Source organism: Taudactylus pleione, unplaced genomic scaffold (assembly GCF_031769625.1).
Source record: "Taudactylus pleione unplaced genomic scaffold, aTauple2 ptg000041l, whole genome shotgun sequence".
Classification (NCBI taxonomy): Eukaryota; Metazoa; Chordata; class Amphibia; order Anura; family Myobatrachidae; genus Taudactylus; species Taudactylus pleione.
The window spans coordinates 79,939,766-79,957,572 of NW_028284443.1; the positions used below are offsets into that span (position 1 = coordinate 79,939,766).

The window sequence follows — 17,807 nt, forward strand, 5'->3', positions numbered from 1 at the left end:
TGCCCTGCCATAGACCAGCACCGCCGGACCTGGTAAGTACATGCCGGTGTCCGGCGCGCTGTGACACAATTTCAGCATACCAGGGACAAGGAGAGCAAGCAAGAGGTGAGGGAAACAATGGCAGCATACCAGAGACAAGGATAGCAGGCAAGAGGTGAGGGAAACAATGGCAGCATGCCAGGGACAAGGCTAGCAGGCAAGAGGTGAGAGAAACAATGGCAGCATACCAGGGACAAGACTAGCAGGCAATAGAAACAATGGCAATATACCAGGGATAAGGCTAGCAGGCAAGAGGTGAGGGAAACAATTGCAGCATACCAGGAATAAGGCTAGCAGTCACGATGTTAGGGAAACAATGGCAGCATACCAGGGACAAGGATCGCAGGCATGATGTGAGGGAAACAATGGCAGCATACCAGGGACAAGGCTAGCAGGCAAGAGGTGAGGGAAACAATGGCAGCATACAATACCAGGGACAAGGATAGCTGGCAAAAGGAGAGGGAAACAACAAACACATACCAGGGACAAGGCTAGCAGGCAAGAGGTGAGGGAAACAAGGTGTCTGATTCAGAGCTGGACGGAATTGCACAGCCGCACACAAGCGGCTGTGCAATTCCGTCCATTTTAATGCAAGTGCAGGAGGTGTCAGATACCGCTTGTTGCATTTGCGAGCACCATCGCGACCAGGTTGCTCCTTTAGTCAGGCTGCTGGAGCTGAAGCTTACTGCAGCCTCACTGGGACCTGGCCTCGTCCCTCTTGGAAAACGGGAGCGACGCGTCCCTGTTTTCGGGACTAGTGCCCAGCCATGTCCCCACTCCACCCCCCAAACACGGCAGCATATCAATTATGCAGCAGCTTGGGAAGGGTCTGCAAGCGTGATCGCAGGACCGTTCTGCACATGCGCATCATCATCAGCGGATGAATGTACATCTCTGAATCAGGCCCAATGGGTAAGACAAACCAGAGACAAGGCTAGCAGGTAAGAGGTGAGGGAAACAATGGCAGCATACCAGGGACAAGACTAGCAGGCAAGAGGTGAGAGAAACAATGGCAGCATACCAGGGACAAGGATCGCAGGCACGAGGTGAGGGAAACAATGGCAGCATACCAGGGACAAGGCTGGCAGGTACAAGGTGAGGGAAACAATGGCAGCATACCAGGGACAAGCATCGCAGGCAAGAGGTGAGGGAAACAATGGGAGCATGCCAGAGACAAGGCTAGCCGGCAAGAGGTGAGGGAAACAATGGCAGCATACCACAGCAGGCAAGAGGTGAGGGAAATAATGGCAGCATACCAGGGACAAGGATATCAGGCAAGAGGTGAGGGAAACAATGGCAACATACCAGGGACAAGGCTAGCAGGCATGAGGTGAGGGAAACAGTGGCAGCATACCAGGGACAAGACTAGCATGCAAGAGGTGAGGGAAACAATGGCAACATACCAGGGACAAGGAGAGCAGACAAGAGGTGAGGGAAACAATGGCAGCATACCAGGGACAAGGAGAGCAGACAAGAGTCGAGGGAAACAATGGCAGCATACCAGGGACAAGGAGAGCAGACAAGAGGTGAGGGAAACAATGGCAGCATACCAGAGCAGGCAAGGGGTGAGGGAAGCAATGGCTGCATACTAGGGACAAGGCTAGCGGAGGAGATCAGGAGAGCATGCAATAAACAATATGACAGACAAAAAGGTAATAAAAATGAAACAGTGGAAAAGAAACACAAGAAGCTAGGTAACCCCTACCACACTGGAAAAGTTAAAATAGCTGTTAAGGACACAGTCAGTGTTATGACTTGTATGACTGTGTGTTTTATTTGTGTCATGGTTGTTATGAAGGGGTGTGGTCATAATACCGACCGCGGGCATCCCGAAGGTAAGTAGCAGGGTTAGGGTTAGGCACTAGTGGGAGGGTTAGGCACTGAAGGCGGGGGGAGATTTAGGTTTAAGGTGCGGGGAAGGGGAGGTTAGGTTTAGGCACTATGGAGGGAAGTTAGGTTTAGGCACCAGGAAGGGAGGGTTAGGGTTTCGGGTACGGAGAGGGGGATGGTTATGATACCGACCAACAGGTGTCGGTATCCTAACCCTGTCAGGATTCCGACCACCGAATCCCAAGCACCGGCATCCCGTACCCAACCTGTTATCTTGTTCAGATTTTACTCTCGAGGCTACTGGGATTTAGCTGCATCATTCACAGTGGATATAAAAATACTGAGAAAACATTTGGAATACTTAACTCTGATAGTCATGTGCAAATCACTCTCAATATATTTTCACATGCATTATAAAAACGCAGCGATGTACAAAATTAATGTAATTAATTTCAAAGACAGCTTCAGTCCACAAATGTGCAAAGCTTAAACATAAACTATAATTATGCTGTGTCTACACAGCAATAATTCTAAGCTTCATAAATCACTACAGCCAGCCCATCAAGTACTACAGGATAATGAACTGAAAGGCTAGCACAAATCTGTATTCTTGTTCATGCTGAAGTATCACTCACATAATGTAAAGGATTGTATTAACTATTATATCTAGCTATCTATCTATATATTTCTATGAAGTGTCATATAGACGAGAGAGTATCTTGACAGTAATTGATAAATGCAAAAGTTACATTTTCATTATGATATGATGTAATTACAAGTACAAAATATAAGTAGAAGTGAAGATTCATCTAAACTGCTGCTGTTTTTCCATTTGAAAAATGTAATCAAACTAATTTTTCCTGCAGTACATAAAATGTATATGTCAAGTACAGTAAGTAATGCAGATAGCTGCCCGAGACTACCTCTAATATAGCTGTAATGCCAATGATATAAGTACTGTTAGCCGGAGGGGTGAATCAGCAATCGGCCAATCAGAATCAGCTAGTAGGTACTGCTGATATTCAGCATCATTGAGTATCATTGCGTCTGCAGCAGCCATAGAGGGAATATGCAGATACTTCATCCATATAAATAAAGGATAATAATAATAATAATAATAATAATAATAATAATAATAATAATAATAATAATAATAATAATAATAATATCTTACTGTGATATATTTACGTGAACACAACCTTACCATACTGTGCCATGCTAGTACACCCATGACCACCCACATTCTGCCTATCTAGGTATAGGCAAATGAAACACAACAATACGAATAAATGTGAATGTGGAAATATGTGTATGCAGTGTTTGTATGCATGTGCAATATACTGTATATTAGACTGCAAGTAAGAAAAAGCAGACATGTAATAAACCCTGAGTGCATAATTTGGATAGTTTTGCAGTCTCTAACTAGAATTGGCAAGCAATCCCCTTTAATTACTGGCAATTAATTATACAAGTTCAGTGGCTAATTACAACCAGAAATAGGAATCTGTATAATGTGTGTATATATATATATATATATATATATATATATATATATATATATATATATATATATATACTGTATACACAATTAAAGGGAGGTGTTGACAAGACTCATGCCGGAAATGGGGATGAATATACTTAATCATACTTCAATTTTAATCAAAACTCTCAAAGTAAGCTTATTCGCTGGATTATAATATTATGGGTTATAGTGAATGGTTAACTTTTAGTTATCTCTTATTAATTATCAAATGGACATTTTAACACAGCTACACAAACCCTGGCTAACAGTAGGTAGATGTGAGAACCATGCTGGCGAACAATGGGCCTGATTCAGCAAGGATCGCAAGTGCTAGGACGCACGCAGTCTGCCGATTTTCGTGATCTGCGCACATGTATGCATCGCAGTACGGGAACTAGCCACTGCAATGGAAAAGATGAGATCGCAGTGTGTACGCAGACCCATTGCACAGCGATTGACAGGAAGTACCGTTTGTGGGTGGTGACGGGGGTTGTTCAAGCGAACGCAGGCGTGTGAGTGCATTTGACAACAACCACACCCGGGCGCTAAAGATATACAATAATGATAACAATTAAGTGTATGAAAAAGATATAATAAAGCTGCTTCCCAATTGTCAGCCTCCATTAAAACTGAAAAAACAATGCATAATATATAAGAGGTGAATCAATACATGAGTCACCTCTCGGGAGCGCTTAAATATAGACTTCATGATTAGTTATGTATAATAACACAATTTATCAAGATTAGGTAAAAAAACATGTAAAAAATCCTTCAAATCAGCAACTATAAAGCTGTATTTATGTATCCCACGCAATTAGTTACATTTATATAATCTGTTAATGTTTAAAGAAAATGCACTTAAATATATTGTTTCCTTAGAGTGATGTTGTTACCAGGTAGATAAATTGCCTCTGGTTATATAAAACAATGATAATAATTCCTCCTGAAGGTGCTGGTTATATAGGAAAAACTCCACTCCAGTGGTAATTGATTTTGTGAGCCACAGTCTGTTATACCCCTTTTCCACCAAAATTCCAGGTCTGACCCGGAGTTGGAACAGGATTCCTATCCGGATCAGACCCGGAATTTAGCCGGCATAGACCCGGCTCTTCCGGCGTGAAAGTGGACGCTTGGAGATGACGTCATCTCCAGCCGTCACTGAAGCCGGACCAATCGGCCCGTGTTAAACCCTGCTATTTACCTGGGTTGGATTGCCAGGTCACTCGACCCGGCGATCCAACCCTCACCCCTTTTACACCAAGGAGCTGCCCGGGTTAACCCTGCAATAACCCGGGTTTTAGCTCCGGTGTAAAAGGGATATACGTAATCAACGGCAGCCAGTTTAGGATAGTGAAGTAGTAATGATGAGTCCCGGTATAGTTACCCAGCTCTATCTCCACTTGGAGATCTGTAGGAGAATTGCCGGTCTGGAAACAGTGTGAGTGCATTTGAATGCTGTTACAGGGCTGTGCATAATTAAGTCCCTGCGACGACATATGCAGCCTGAGCTCTAGATACCGACAGGAAGTTTAGCAGTTTGTGAGTGAGGTCTGACCTGCCTTAATTGTGCGTGAGGCTCCGATGGTATTGATGTTTTCAGACTTCCAAGATCAATAAAGGGAATAAAGGGAAGTGGGCGTCTTTCTGTTGTGCTGTGGCGATATTGCGATTGCAGTGATTTGCATAATTTTGCAGGACTGCATACGCACATGCTGCCGCGATCGCATCAGCGATCCTTGCTGAATCAGGCCCAATGGTCTCTGTTTATAAAACACATAGACATCCTGAAAAAGATTTACAAGGAGAGCGCTGGAACTACACATCCCAGCATACCTTGCCATAGTTTTAGCATGACTAATCGCAAAACTGTGGCAGAGCATGATGTGATGTGTAGTTCCACAGCAGCTGGAGGACGACAAGTTGAATACCCATTTATGTCGTTCACCGACATATCGCATTGGCAGATATGTCTGCAGACCGCCCGTACACATACAGCGGTAGCCGTGGGGAGGGGGGCGGGACACATCCCCGACATGCCCCCTGGCCCCCAGGACCCGCAGCCAGACACAGATAATGGCCGTTCGGTGTGTATGAACGACCATCATCTGCAGATATATCTGTATAGTGTATACAATTATGTTAAACTTGTGGATATGCAAACAATATATTCTTCCCTTGTGGGCGATAAAAATAATTGATGCAGAATAAAGAAATAAAAAACAAGGAAAGGAAATTAAGTTTTAAAAAAGGAGATGTTGGCAAAACTCAGTCCTCACCCTGTGGTCGGCGGCTGGATGTCCAAGATTGGAGGGTGCATGTCTTCCAGCTGTCCCAGGAGGACACAGGCTGTTTTTTGAGGATCATAAGGCTTGTCATAGTTCTAGAAGAATACAAATAAGAAGAATAAAATAAATAGTTCAGGATTTTCAAACATAGGTCTAATATGTAGAAATTTAAATGCAACTATTAAATACAAATTGTAGCAATATATGTCAAAATGCACATCTACAGAGTTAAAGATACTATGATATGTCAAATTACTTTGCTAGCAAATCTCTTTTAAGCCTTTAGGATTGTCTTCTTTTGTTTCATCCATTGTATTAACACAGAATGTACACATGCAATGATTTTGTTCATTTTGGCCAAATTATTCTTGAGTCGATGCAGCAATGCTAATAATCTGCCAAGAGTCCTTCCTGAACGATAAGATTCTCCTTCTTGTGTTGCTGATCAGGACAACAGTAATCAGGGAGGTTGGGGGATTTGGTTGTTCACGTACAGCCCATACCAATCTATGCATGCATGTTATTGGGACTCTTCTTATGTATACCAATACATTACATACAGGCATGTTGAAAGTTATTTTAATGTCTCTTCTATATATTGTTTTTAAAATTGAGCAAAGATTGCATTCTTGTGCCATGGATACATCTCACCGGGGAATATATTAGTCTGAGAACACTTTGTAAAACATGCACCGGATCTTCTTTTCATTCAATCCCTCATATTGTACCTCAAAAGATGCATAGAAACAATCTCATAGTGTAAAACAGTCAAACTGGATAAAAATCAAGAACCTTCAATCAAGCTTAATTACCAGAAGAAGTGGTCTACCATATGAAGTAGACAATCAGGTGTATTCATATCCTCCCTATTTGGCATGTGTCACAGTCTCCCACATAACCTCAGATGTTTTTCAGGTATTTTTCAGAACTTCATGTTCATTCCATGTGAGGGATGGAAACAAATCTCCAATAGTGTGATATAGTTTATTAAACATAAAACATAATGAACAAACAGAGTAAAAAGTGGACTCTTACCAAGCAGAATGAGACCCATCTAGAGACCCATCTAATCTTCGGTACAACCTAATACCAGACATAGACCAACTATAAACTAATCCTATAATAAGGACCTACTCCAAACGGGGTCTATCTGGGTGTTATATCCATCTTCCGATCTCTATATATATTGGTACCGTTGTATTCACCACTATATGCCTTGAGGAAGATACAAACCGGATGTATCGAAACGCGTTGGAACTGTGGTGATTTGGACTTCTAGTGGACCTATCCTGGCAGAGGGTTGATGGACTCTGGGGACGCCCGTGCTTTCACCTTAGATTATTGAAGCTATATATGTCTGCCTTATCTTTATATTGGTAGACCATTCTGCTCGGTAAGAGTCCACTTTTTACTGTTTGTTCATTATGTTTTATGTTTAATAAACTATATCACACTATTGGAGATTTGTTTCCATCCCTCACATATGGAATGAACATGAAGTTCTGAAAAATACCTGAAAAACATCTGAGGTTATGTGGGAGACTGTGACACATGCCAAATAGGGAGGATATGAATACACCTGATTGTCTACTTCATATGGTAGACCACTTCTTCTGGTAATTAAGCTTGATTGAAGGTTCTTGATTTTTATCCAGTTTGACTGTTTTACACTATGAGATTGTTTCTATGCATCTTTTGAGGTACAATATGAGGGATTGAATGAAAAGAAGATCCGGTGGATACTGCACCAGTAATAAAGAATTGAACTGATATCATTGTTTATACAATTAGGAGCGCCTCCTGGATATACTTGGTGATATTTGGATGTTTATATGTTTCTTTGGGCGGAATTCAATTCTTTATAGCCGCTATCACGCCCGATGGAGCTATTCAATTCTTGCTCCTGTCGGGCACGATGAGCTGCCGACGCTTCATTTCAGCTCGCAGCCCCTGGGGGATGAGAGCTGAAATGTGCGAAAAGTGACATGTTTGGGCGCCCAAACATCACTTTTCGCGATCGCGCCCAACACTTTGGTCGGGTTTAGCTGCTTTACGCGGCTAAACCTGACCTCTATGGACGCGATCAGCACGAACATCTTGGACAATTGCATAGCGGCCCGCGATCTCCTGTCACTTTAGACGGGAGATGCGGGCCGCATATACAATTGAATTCCGCCCTTTGAGTGTTGGGTGACACTTCTTTCACATAAGGAATCTAAGGGGCTGCTTTCAGTGCGCACGTATCATTTTCATCACTTTTTGTTTAGATTACTTTGTAAAACATGCTTTGTCCTTGATACAGGATTATCAATTCTAACCATGGCTTGCACTTATTGGTGTTGCTGTTTGTTATAATGAAGTTATATCACCTACCTTGGAGTCGAGGAAAGACTGAGCGGCTAACAGCTCATTAGTTTTTTGTTCAATGATGCCAAGGTACTGCATTATGTTTGCCTCGCGAATACTGGATGAAGAGCCCAACATTTCGTCCAGGACAGAGCGGTCACAATTTGTGTTCCTGAACAGTGAATCAACACCTAAGTAATAAGAGTCGTCGTTTTAATAGAAAGCATAGTCATTTACACGTAATAGTTGTGTACTTCAGTAGCAAACTCCAAAAACAGCTCAAATAACTGCGAGGAAATAATAATAATATAACCAATTATATGATAGAGTTTCATGTTTTCAAAATAAATAAAAGTAGATTACTCAAACAGTAAAAATATCACAAACTCAAAGGAACAAATGTTACACATCCCTGACACAAAGAATTATTCAAATATTATTGCTAAAAGTAACACAAATACAAGTATTACATTAAAAAAAAAAAGATTAGGAAACAACATCTTGATTAATATTCCTGGCTATGGGGTTCATTGTAAAATTCATTTACATTAGTAACTAAACCATGTGCAACATAACATGGATACAGAAGACAATCCTTTGGAAGTAATTAAACTCTATTATTTAACAAAAATGTATGCACATCATTAGCAAGCACTCTTTAATCAAAGATTAATGAGGTAATTTTAACAGTCAACCATGCAGGAACTTCATCCCCCTGTACTCATTAAACAGACCCATAGATACATCCAGAGACTTAAGCTGGGTACACACTTTTACGATTGCAGGCTGATCGGGTAAAACTGTCCCAATCAGCCGTGCAGTCTGTCTGCAGTGTGACCCCATCACCCGCGTACACACTGTGCAGACATAGCACAGTGTGTACGGTTTCTATGGGATCGGGAGGTCGACCTGATAAATATTAGACTGTACATAAGATGCGACCTCCCGATCCCGACCATTGCAGGAGCATTAAAAAACGTTTATTGGCTAAAGCTCCTGCATCGGGACAGCATACACACCTATATAATGCAGCGGCCATTCTCTCGATATTGGATGAATGGCATGATGATTGTATAGGTGTGTACCCAGCTTTAGAACTATAGATACAACTTGCAGACATCTGTTTCGGCCTTGTTAGATCTCATCAGTCTAGCCTGTGTATTCTAAAAAGAACTCAACCAAAACACCCAAGTGTATGCGCTCTAATTTTTCACTTTTTTATTCTGAGAAGCTTGTGGCATGTGAATATGTTCTATATTAAGGAAGCTGTTACTGATTTATTTACAGTGTAGGGCATTTGGCTTATTTTAGTACACCTCACTATAGTGCTAACAGATTTCCTGTTCAATTCCACCACTATACAGACATTCTCAGATAGAGAGGATTATAGATTGTCGTTTAAAGATCCAACAATAAAAGTATTTAAATGAATGTGGGACTCAGCGGAGTAATTCGGAGATTAAAATATATTGTATTTACAGCCATGCTTATCTGCCTTGCCCATACTATGGGTAGAGCAGTCACAAAGTCGACAGTTCCCATGATGACATTCATAATGTCAACACTGAAATGTTGACATGGCTCAACATGTCGACTGGCACCAGGTCGTCATTCTCAGAATGTTGACATGATCACAATATCAACATCTAAAATGTCAGCATTCTCAGAATGCCATCGATTAGGGCTAGGTGCCACCGGGAGGGCAAGGATTAGGCACTAGGGGGAGGGTTGGCGAGTAGGGTTAGGGGGAAAATACTCACTGGAACACCGCTCAGTCAAACGTCTGAGCACCACCAGGGGGAGGTTAGGATTAGGCACCACTGGGGGGAGGTTACGGTTAGGGGAGGAAAGGGGGAGAGTTAGGCTACTTACCGGCCCCTGTCAGGATGTTCACCATTTGGATGTCACTGTCGGTCTTCTGACCACCGGCATTCCGTCCGCCGGTAAATCATACCAATTCCCTATGCAGTAACCCACAGCAACCAAACTTATCTTTTATTTACCACAAAAATAACTAGCCTCTGATTGGTTGCTATGGGTTACAGAACCTTCTGCACAGTTGAATTAAATAAGACTGATAATGATTTCCAGTAAGCATTTTTTTCAGTTTAATATTTTTTTTATACTATTATACTGAAATAAATCCCATCATGTCCCTTAAATGAATGCTTCAATAATTTTGTATATGAATATGCAGCTAGAAACAGTTACTAAGGTCTCATCCTCATCATTATTTTACTACTGATCCACTGAGATCCTGATATACAATTTACATGCCTCATAATCAGGGACAGAGGTACAGGGCTGCATTGCTTATTAGTAATCAGGACAAGTAGGATTACAATTCTAGAACAATGCTGAACAAAATACATATTTCAAATGTGTGTTTTACCATTCATAGTAGGAACTGCTGAAGGTCAAAGAGTTGTTTCATGCCAGTGATTTTAATGCTCCTTGTGTTTCTTTATGAATGCAAATGACTTGTCTACAACAAGAAAGTTATTCAAATGTATACCTTTGGCACTGTAGGGGCAACCGCACAGACACAAGATCAGGTTGCTGACATTGTATTTCAAAATTGAATTTTGAACTTTTGAAAGGAAAAACAGGATGGGATCTATTATGCAGAATGTTTAGAACTATGAGTTTTCCACACTAAAGGGCTTTTATCCAATTTGGAGCACTATGCCTAAAATATACTAAATAACTTTTGAAAGGGATTTAGTCTTTGAACACACTGATCTAGGCACCCTCTCCTGAATCATTTATTTAGCAGAGCTCATTATCATGTCTCTGGGTTATAAAATGATACTGCAACACTTCCCAAATTAACTCTTTCCCCACAACTACAGTATAATGGATAGATGTGAGGAAAGAGTCAATTGACAGTACTATTGCAGCAGTATAATTTGAAGCAAACAGCGACTACTGGACTGGCGCTGATACAGGCACCGGTAAGTAGCCACAACACACAAACACACACACATCTATTATATAATAAGCACATTGCTTAGAGCACTGCAGCTCTCTCTCACTTACAGTAATGACTGCTGCCCACAGGATATTACACACCCCTGTGGTGAGCCGTGCACAGAGAGTGGAAAAGAGAGAGCGAGAGAGAGAAGTAAAGGGGGATAAAGAAAGAATGAGAGATGGTAGAGAGAGAGAGAATGGTGGTGGGATGAAACAGAGATTGGGGGGAGGGAGAATGAGGGTAGAGTGGGGATAATAGGGAGAGAGAGAACGGAGTGGAGGGAGAGAGACAGAACAGGGGCAAAGGAGAGAAGGAGAAAGAAATTGGGAGAGAGAGAGAATGTGGGAGAAAATGGGGAAGAGAAAGAACAGGGGAAAAAGGGAGAAAAAGAAGGAAAGTACAGGAGAAAGACAGAGAGAGAGCGGGGTTGTGGGGGCACTATAGTTAGCGACCAGGTGAATGACGGGACTAAAATACTAGTGTGCAGAGCTGTAACTAGACATTTTGGTGCCCTGTGCCAGAAAGAGTATTGGCACCACCCTCATTTTTCAAAGGCCCAATAAAGGGCCATGGCTTCATGGGGAAGGGCCAGGGAAGAGATAGGAGAGGCCAGGAGATGCTGGGATAAAAGAAGGGGAAGCTACAAGCAAGAATGGTAATAAACAGAAATTTGACAGGCCCAAACAGCGCCCCCTGACCTGTGGTGCCCTGTGCGATGGCACTACCCTAGCTACGGCCCTGCTAGTGTGTATGTATATATGCGTAGCTGTTCTGGTGCGCTACAAACTGATGAAATAGGTGTATACAAGAAGATAAATAAAATACTTTCAAAAGTGCTGCAGGACAATTTAGACCACTGTACATGTAAAAACAAAGGAAAGTCTGGCATTCTGCAACAAATAATTAATTAATGTCAACATATATATAAATAGGTGATATTGTGCACAATATAGCTATAGTGGTAATCTCACCTGCCAACGTGAGGGCATGGTCCTGTAGGTAAGTCCCAAGCATCTGTGTACAAGTGTACTCAGGATGTCTCAGTACAGAACATTCTTATGCTGGCCATACAAGCTACAATTAGTGGGGCGATCCGCCCGATATCCGCGGATTGCCCCGATAATTGTAGCCTGTGTCCGGGCGACCAAGGGTTAAATATTGCTCGGTCGGGCATGCCGGATTGTCCAGCATGCCCCTCCGATGCGATATTTATGGGGAAAACTGTCGGCTGCATTGGGCTGTGTATGCCCAGCCGTGGCCGACAGACAGACATTTCCTGTGTTCCTTCCCAAGGAAGGAACAGGGAAATGTCTCCTCCCCCGGGGTGGAGCGCATATGTCGGGCTAATACACTGTGAGAAATCTCACAGTGTATGTTGCAGACATCTGCGGTTGGAATGCTGCCAGATAAAATGTCTGTAGGTCTGACAGGTATTTTATCTGGAAGTGTAGCCCAGCTTAAGTCAGGATGAGAGGGGTCTAGCTTCCCAAACAAATTAGAAATCAGTGCTAATTAGGTGCACTACTTTAGTGAATGAAAATGCAGAGGAACTTGCACACAGTGGTGGTGGTGCTTTTACAACCATTGCAACTGGACGGTAGCTGTACTGGGCAGCAGACAAATATATGAGTAACCACTGTGGTCCATGGATGCTTAAATCAGGCTTCAAGCAGTAATAGTGACTGACTGTGATAAAGTGGAAGTCAGTAGTTACACTAAGGGGTATATTTACTCTAATGCAGGTTTTTAGAGGTGGAGTTATTGCCCATAGCAACCAATCAGATTCTACTTATAATTTATCTAGCACCTTCTAGAAGATAATAGCTAGAATCTGATTGGCTGCTATGGGCAACATCTCCACTTCTATATACCCCTAAGTCTATTGCCAGAGATGGCTGACTTGGAGATAGAATCACATGAAGAGGAATATACTGTAAGTACACTGGTTGCTTAATCATTTAGAAGTTACATTAATCTTTAAAAACACACTATAAGAAATTATTTACAGCCAAAGATATTTAAAATGTTATTGTGAATTACCTTCACGTTAAGACCTGGCATTACAGGTCCCTATTCAATTCCCAGGGACGATCAGTGGCAAAGTTCAGCTGTGCCCATCCCCGAGAATAACGGTAGAGCTATATCACAGATTTTCTTGCGCAGCTCTGCAATGTTAGTAGCCGCAAGGTGCCGGAGAAAGGGTCAGAACACCAGCACCCCGTGGCCGTCGCTGTAACTGAATTGCCCCCCGTGTCCAGAAACACACAAAGCAACATGTACCTGCTTTCAGCTGATCCAAAACTTTCATGACTCCTTTCAGCTGCTGCTCATAGACATCTGCTTTTTTTACAGCCTCTTCCTCTTTATCTTCAATGTTCTTAAGGATTGACCGATGCTCCTGCTCCAGACATACTCCTTGTGCTTTGAATTCTTCAATATCTCTTTTTATCTGTGAAATACAGACACTCTTCACATGCTTCTATGTCTAAACCAACGGCCTTGCTCACAAAGCTACATCCTGGGGAAGGTGGATGGGTTCACAGAGGCTGTCATGTATTAGTGATATCTGGTTACAGACATCTTCAGTCATCTAGATTTGCCTTCCTGCATATTTGCATTTTTTACAGTTGGTATAGGGTATAAAATCTACAGCAACAGCCAAGCTAAATTTGTATCCATTAATACATTCATTAAAAATGGTGTAGAATATTACAATACAATTAAAAAAAAACAATGAAAAACATAGAACAAGGCAAGTAGTGAGAATGGTGACAAAGTGACACTGTTCTAAATTGTTTTATAGCTGATTTTCTCTATTTGCTCTAAGGGTGCTCACATATGTTTTTGGCCTGATCCAAACGTTCTGTTGTTTTACGCTGTCTTCACAGCATGGCGCATATAGAGATTATCAATCCCTATGGAAACAGACTGTGCATAGCATAGCTGCCAGTCTCTCTCACGCTGCACTATTTTGCCTTCACCCCTCTACCAAATACTTCACTGGATCCCAATACACCTCAGAGTACAGCTCAAACTCCTCGAATATAAAGCCCCTCATCACACCACTCCACTACATCTCCAACTTCATTTCTGTTTGTGCCCCTCCCGCCATCTTCACTCATCCACTGATGGCCATCTCATCTCAACTTTGGTCACCTCCTCTGATTCCTGCACCCAAGATTTCTCATGTGCTTCCCCACTGTTCTGGAACTCACCACCCTACCTGCTGGACTCTCTTCCAGTATCCACACCTTCATATGGGCCCCATAATAGTTACCTCTTCATAAAAGCCTATCAGCCTTTACCAAAACTCCATACTCTACCTCTCTGACCTCCCTCCTACTCTCTTTCCAAATTCACCCTACTGGTTATGTCCATCCCTTTAGAAAGGCAACCCTCACAGATAGGGTCCTCTTCCCCACTAATAGAACTATTCCTGTGTCCAGTGCACCTCTCTTCCACTGTCTCCCATTCCCCACCAGTGACGCTGATCCTATTTGTCTGCCCATTTGGGTACAGCATCATTGAAATGTGATTTACTTCCTCTCCTCCATCCTCCCCCAAGCAAATATTCTTCACTTGCTTTAACTAGCCATGAGTTGCACTACCCTCTCCAACTTCCCTCATTCATTCCACCCAGCCTTTGTTGTATAGTTTTGTTATTGTTATCCTACGTATTATTGTTCAGTTGTATTGTTGATCCCTGTATGGCACAGTGGACACCTTGTGGCACCATATCAACAAAATAAGATGATAATAATAACTAGGGATGTGCAGGCTCGGATTAGTTCGGATTTTCCCGCCAAATTTGGATTTTTCCCGCCAAAAATCGGGTCTCAGAAAGAGGCAAAACGTCATCTTTCATGGACAACCATCATCTTTCATGGACTTTTATCCAGGAATGATGATATTTGTCCATGAAAGATGACGTTTTGTCTCTTTCTGAGACCTGATTTTTGGCGGGAAAAATCTGAACTAATCCGAGCCTGCACATCCCTAATAATAACAAAAATAATAACACAAACTTTATATCATGATGGATAATAGGCCATGGAATAAAGAGTGTGTAGTCTTTGCTGTTTATCAAGACATTGTACATCCACCCGAACCTTCTTGATGGTGTTGGTCTGGTTATTAATTTAATATTTGTTATGTCTTTTTGTGACCCTTGAGAAGTTGTAAAGCTTGCCAAGTGTGTAGTAAGGAAAAGGCATACAAATTAACTGTTCTTGAAATATAAAAATACAACATGAAGTAATTTCTCTTTTACCCGTTTAACAATCGTAGCAATACAGGGCCTCCATGTGATGACACTAAGGGCCTGATTCAGAGGTGCAAGCTAATGCAGCAACGACTGCGACTTTTTATGAAGCATGCCTGCGGCTTTATGCTAATGCTGCTGCAGATAGGATTTCCACAGTGGTGCCCACAGGCTGCTGCGCTAATCCACTGCTTTGTGTATTAAGACATACTATCGGATGCACCATCAACACTGCACCAGCCCTATGGAGGCGCAGAATTTCCATTTGAACATGGCGGCTGAATTCAGTGCAGTTGCGTAAAAAGTCGCAGTCATTGATCGTGACATATACGTGACACACCCGCGACTAACTGGCCATCCCCCTGTTACTGCCCAGGAACTGCCTATGACATTGCCTTTCTCTGCGCACAAATTTGATCTGCATCCCCCAGTGACCATCGAGATGCATGAACAATGGGGTAAGTAGGGTGCACAACTCGTTGTGCAGGTACAAATTCCCTTTATACATTGAGGACAAGAGATCTCACAATATTGCCTGTTCTCACCTCTGCAATCTGCTCCGTCAGTCTCTCTTTCTCATTATTCTGCTCATTAACATAATTAAATAAGGCAAAGTTGCGATCCTCCACTGCAATAAACACAAAACAAAAGACTATTATATTGTATGAAATCCTTGACATCCCTCAAACAAGAAAAATCTACAGTAGTCAGCAATATCCTTACACATCTGCTATATTGGCAATACTACTGCAGAGCGGCAGATTGCTGCTAAGTAAGAAACACCAAGATATCTGACAGGATGAAAAATGAATTTTCACACAAATTTGTGCCACAACCTGTTATAACGTATATTCTCAATTAATGCTATGTTCTGCAAGTAGGAGATGTCAGTGACACTACACTCGCAGCCATGCTGGTCTTTCAAATTAAAGGAGGTTAAGGAAAGCATGAAAAAGTCTCAAATAAAGGATCATTTTCTTCCAATGATCAAGTTGTTCAGGTCAACAGCAATGTATCTCTGACTTCTTTGTATTCATTTGTCAGGAAATTAAAATGACAGTCATTAAATAATAGCTGAGTGTCCAAAGAGGACAAAGAAAAAAACATTAATTGACAGGTAGCTTTAAAAAAAATTTTGATGGGTTTCCGTGGTGTTCACAGATGACATGATAAGACTTACAAGGATTTCTCTTATTGGAACACACTCAAGAAGACAATGTTTCTTAATGTACATAATTTAAGACACATTAAGTATTGCATTAATAATTATCCGTGGCACAGAGCCGTATCACCAGCCTAGCAATCTGGGTTATCCGATCACCAACATGCATCAGCATAAACCTTTATATTACCTCTTTTTATATACCACACTGAGACCCTCACTCAGTCTGAGTGAATCCCAGTTTCAAAGGCCTAGGACAGGGGGTGAGTTGTCAGGGACCCTTGTCTGGTTACGTCAGGGTGATAAGGGCTGACACTGCTGTGCGTCCTAGTGGCTGACCAATTATTGTATATGTCATTTATTCATAAACCATCAGTGATATTGTGCAGCATTATACAAAGAGTCCTCTGAAACCAGCCAGCTACGACCTGCACAACGGATCCTCCCCTTCCAGTTTACCGTCTTTCCCTTTACAACCTTCGTCTCCCATTTCCCTTAATCTCATCTACCCTGTCTGCCCCTCTGCTCTGCACATGTGGCTGATACAGAGAGTTTGGGAGGTAGATGAGGAGTACAGGTGGGTTATTATTGTTATGTTGGGTTGGTGGAATTATAAATATATTGCAGATGCTATTAAAGCAATGTCGGATCTCTATTAAATGTGAGGGCTATAAATTTAATGTCACAGTTTATTAGGGAAATTGTCTTATTTATTAAATACTGATGTAACTAATCTAATATTGGTTTTGGCTGGGGGAGAAAAAGCCTATTTATTACATATGAATGCTGATAATATAAAGTCAGGGCTGATTGGGGAGAAGGATGACTTAAATGTTAATGCTACTGGGCTGTTTGGAGGGAAATAGGTCTGTCTATGAAATGTAAATGATATAAATTTAATGTCAGGGCTGGTTGGATGCCTATTTATAAAAAAATAAATATTATTAATATAATGTTGGAGCTATTTGTGGGGAAGGAGGCATAATTATTACATGTAAATGCTATTGATATAATGTCAGGACTAGGAGGCCTTTGAGCGTTTGGTCAGTACTTGGCTTTCCAGGAAGTAAATAGTACTTATCTCTATTCCAAACAAGACCCCAAAATCCCAGGATCCAGGACAAACACCAACAGAGCTTAAGACACCAGCAACGTCAAGTAGTCAAAGCTGCAAGAACAGATGGGGCAGACTGTGCTGCGCTCTCCTATCTGATTCTGGTGGTACAGTCTTGAATTTGGGGGATTGTACAGCATGACCAGTCAGTTGTCACTACTGTAAGAACAGTGGGGAGGTGTACTCAGCTTCATGATTCTCCGCCTGTGACAGGGGCCATGTGTACTTAAGCCACTCCTGGCAGTGGCTACACTTTACAATGCATACCGCATAG

General features: G+C 42.0%; 1 protein-coding gene across 1 annotated transcript in view; it reads right to left on the minus strand.

Annotated features, from left to right (window-relative positions):
• The window catches only part of LOC148538282 (outer dynein arm-docking complex subunit 1-like), a 107,352-nt gene that overhangs the window by 33,940 nt on the left and 55,605 nt on the right, over positions 1-17,807 (minus strand). Inside the window, exons 10-13 of the mRNA XM_088457405.1 lie at positions 15,803-15,885; positions 13,277-13,445; positions 8,050-8,213; positions 5,668-5,771 (exon numbers count right to left, since the gene is read on the minus strand). Coding sequence (XP_088313531.1) covers positions 5,668-5,771; positions 8,050-8,213; positions 13,277-13,445; positions 15,803-15,885 — 520 coding nt within the window. The remainder of the gene's footprint in view (positions 1-5,667; positions 5,772-8,049; positions 8,214-13,276; positions 13,446-15,802; positions 15,886-17,807) is intronic.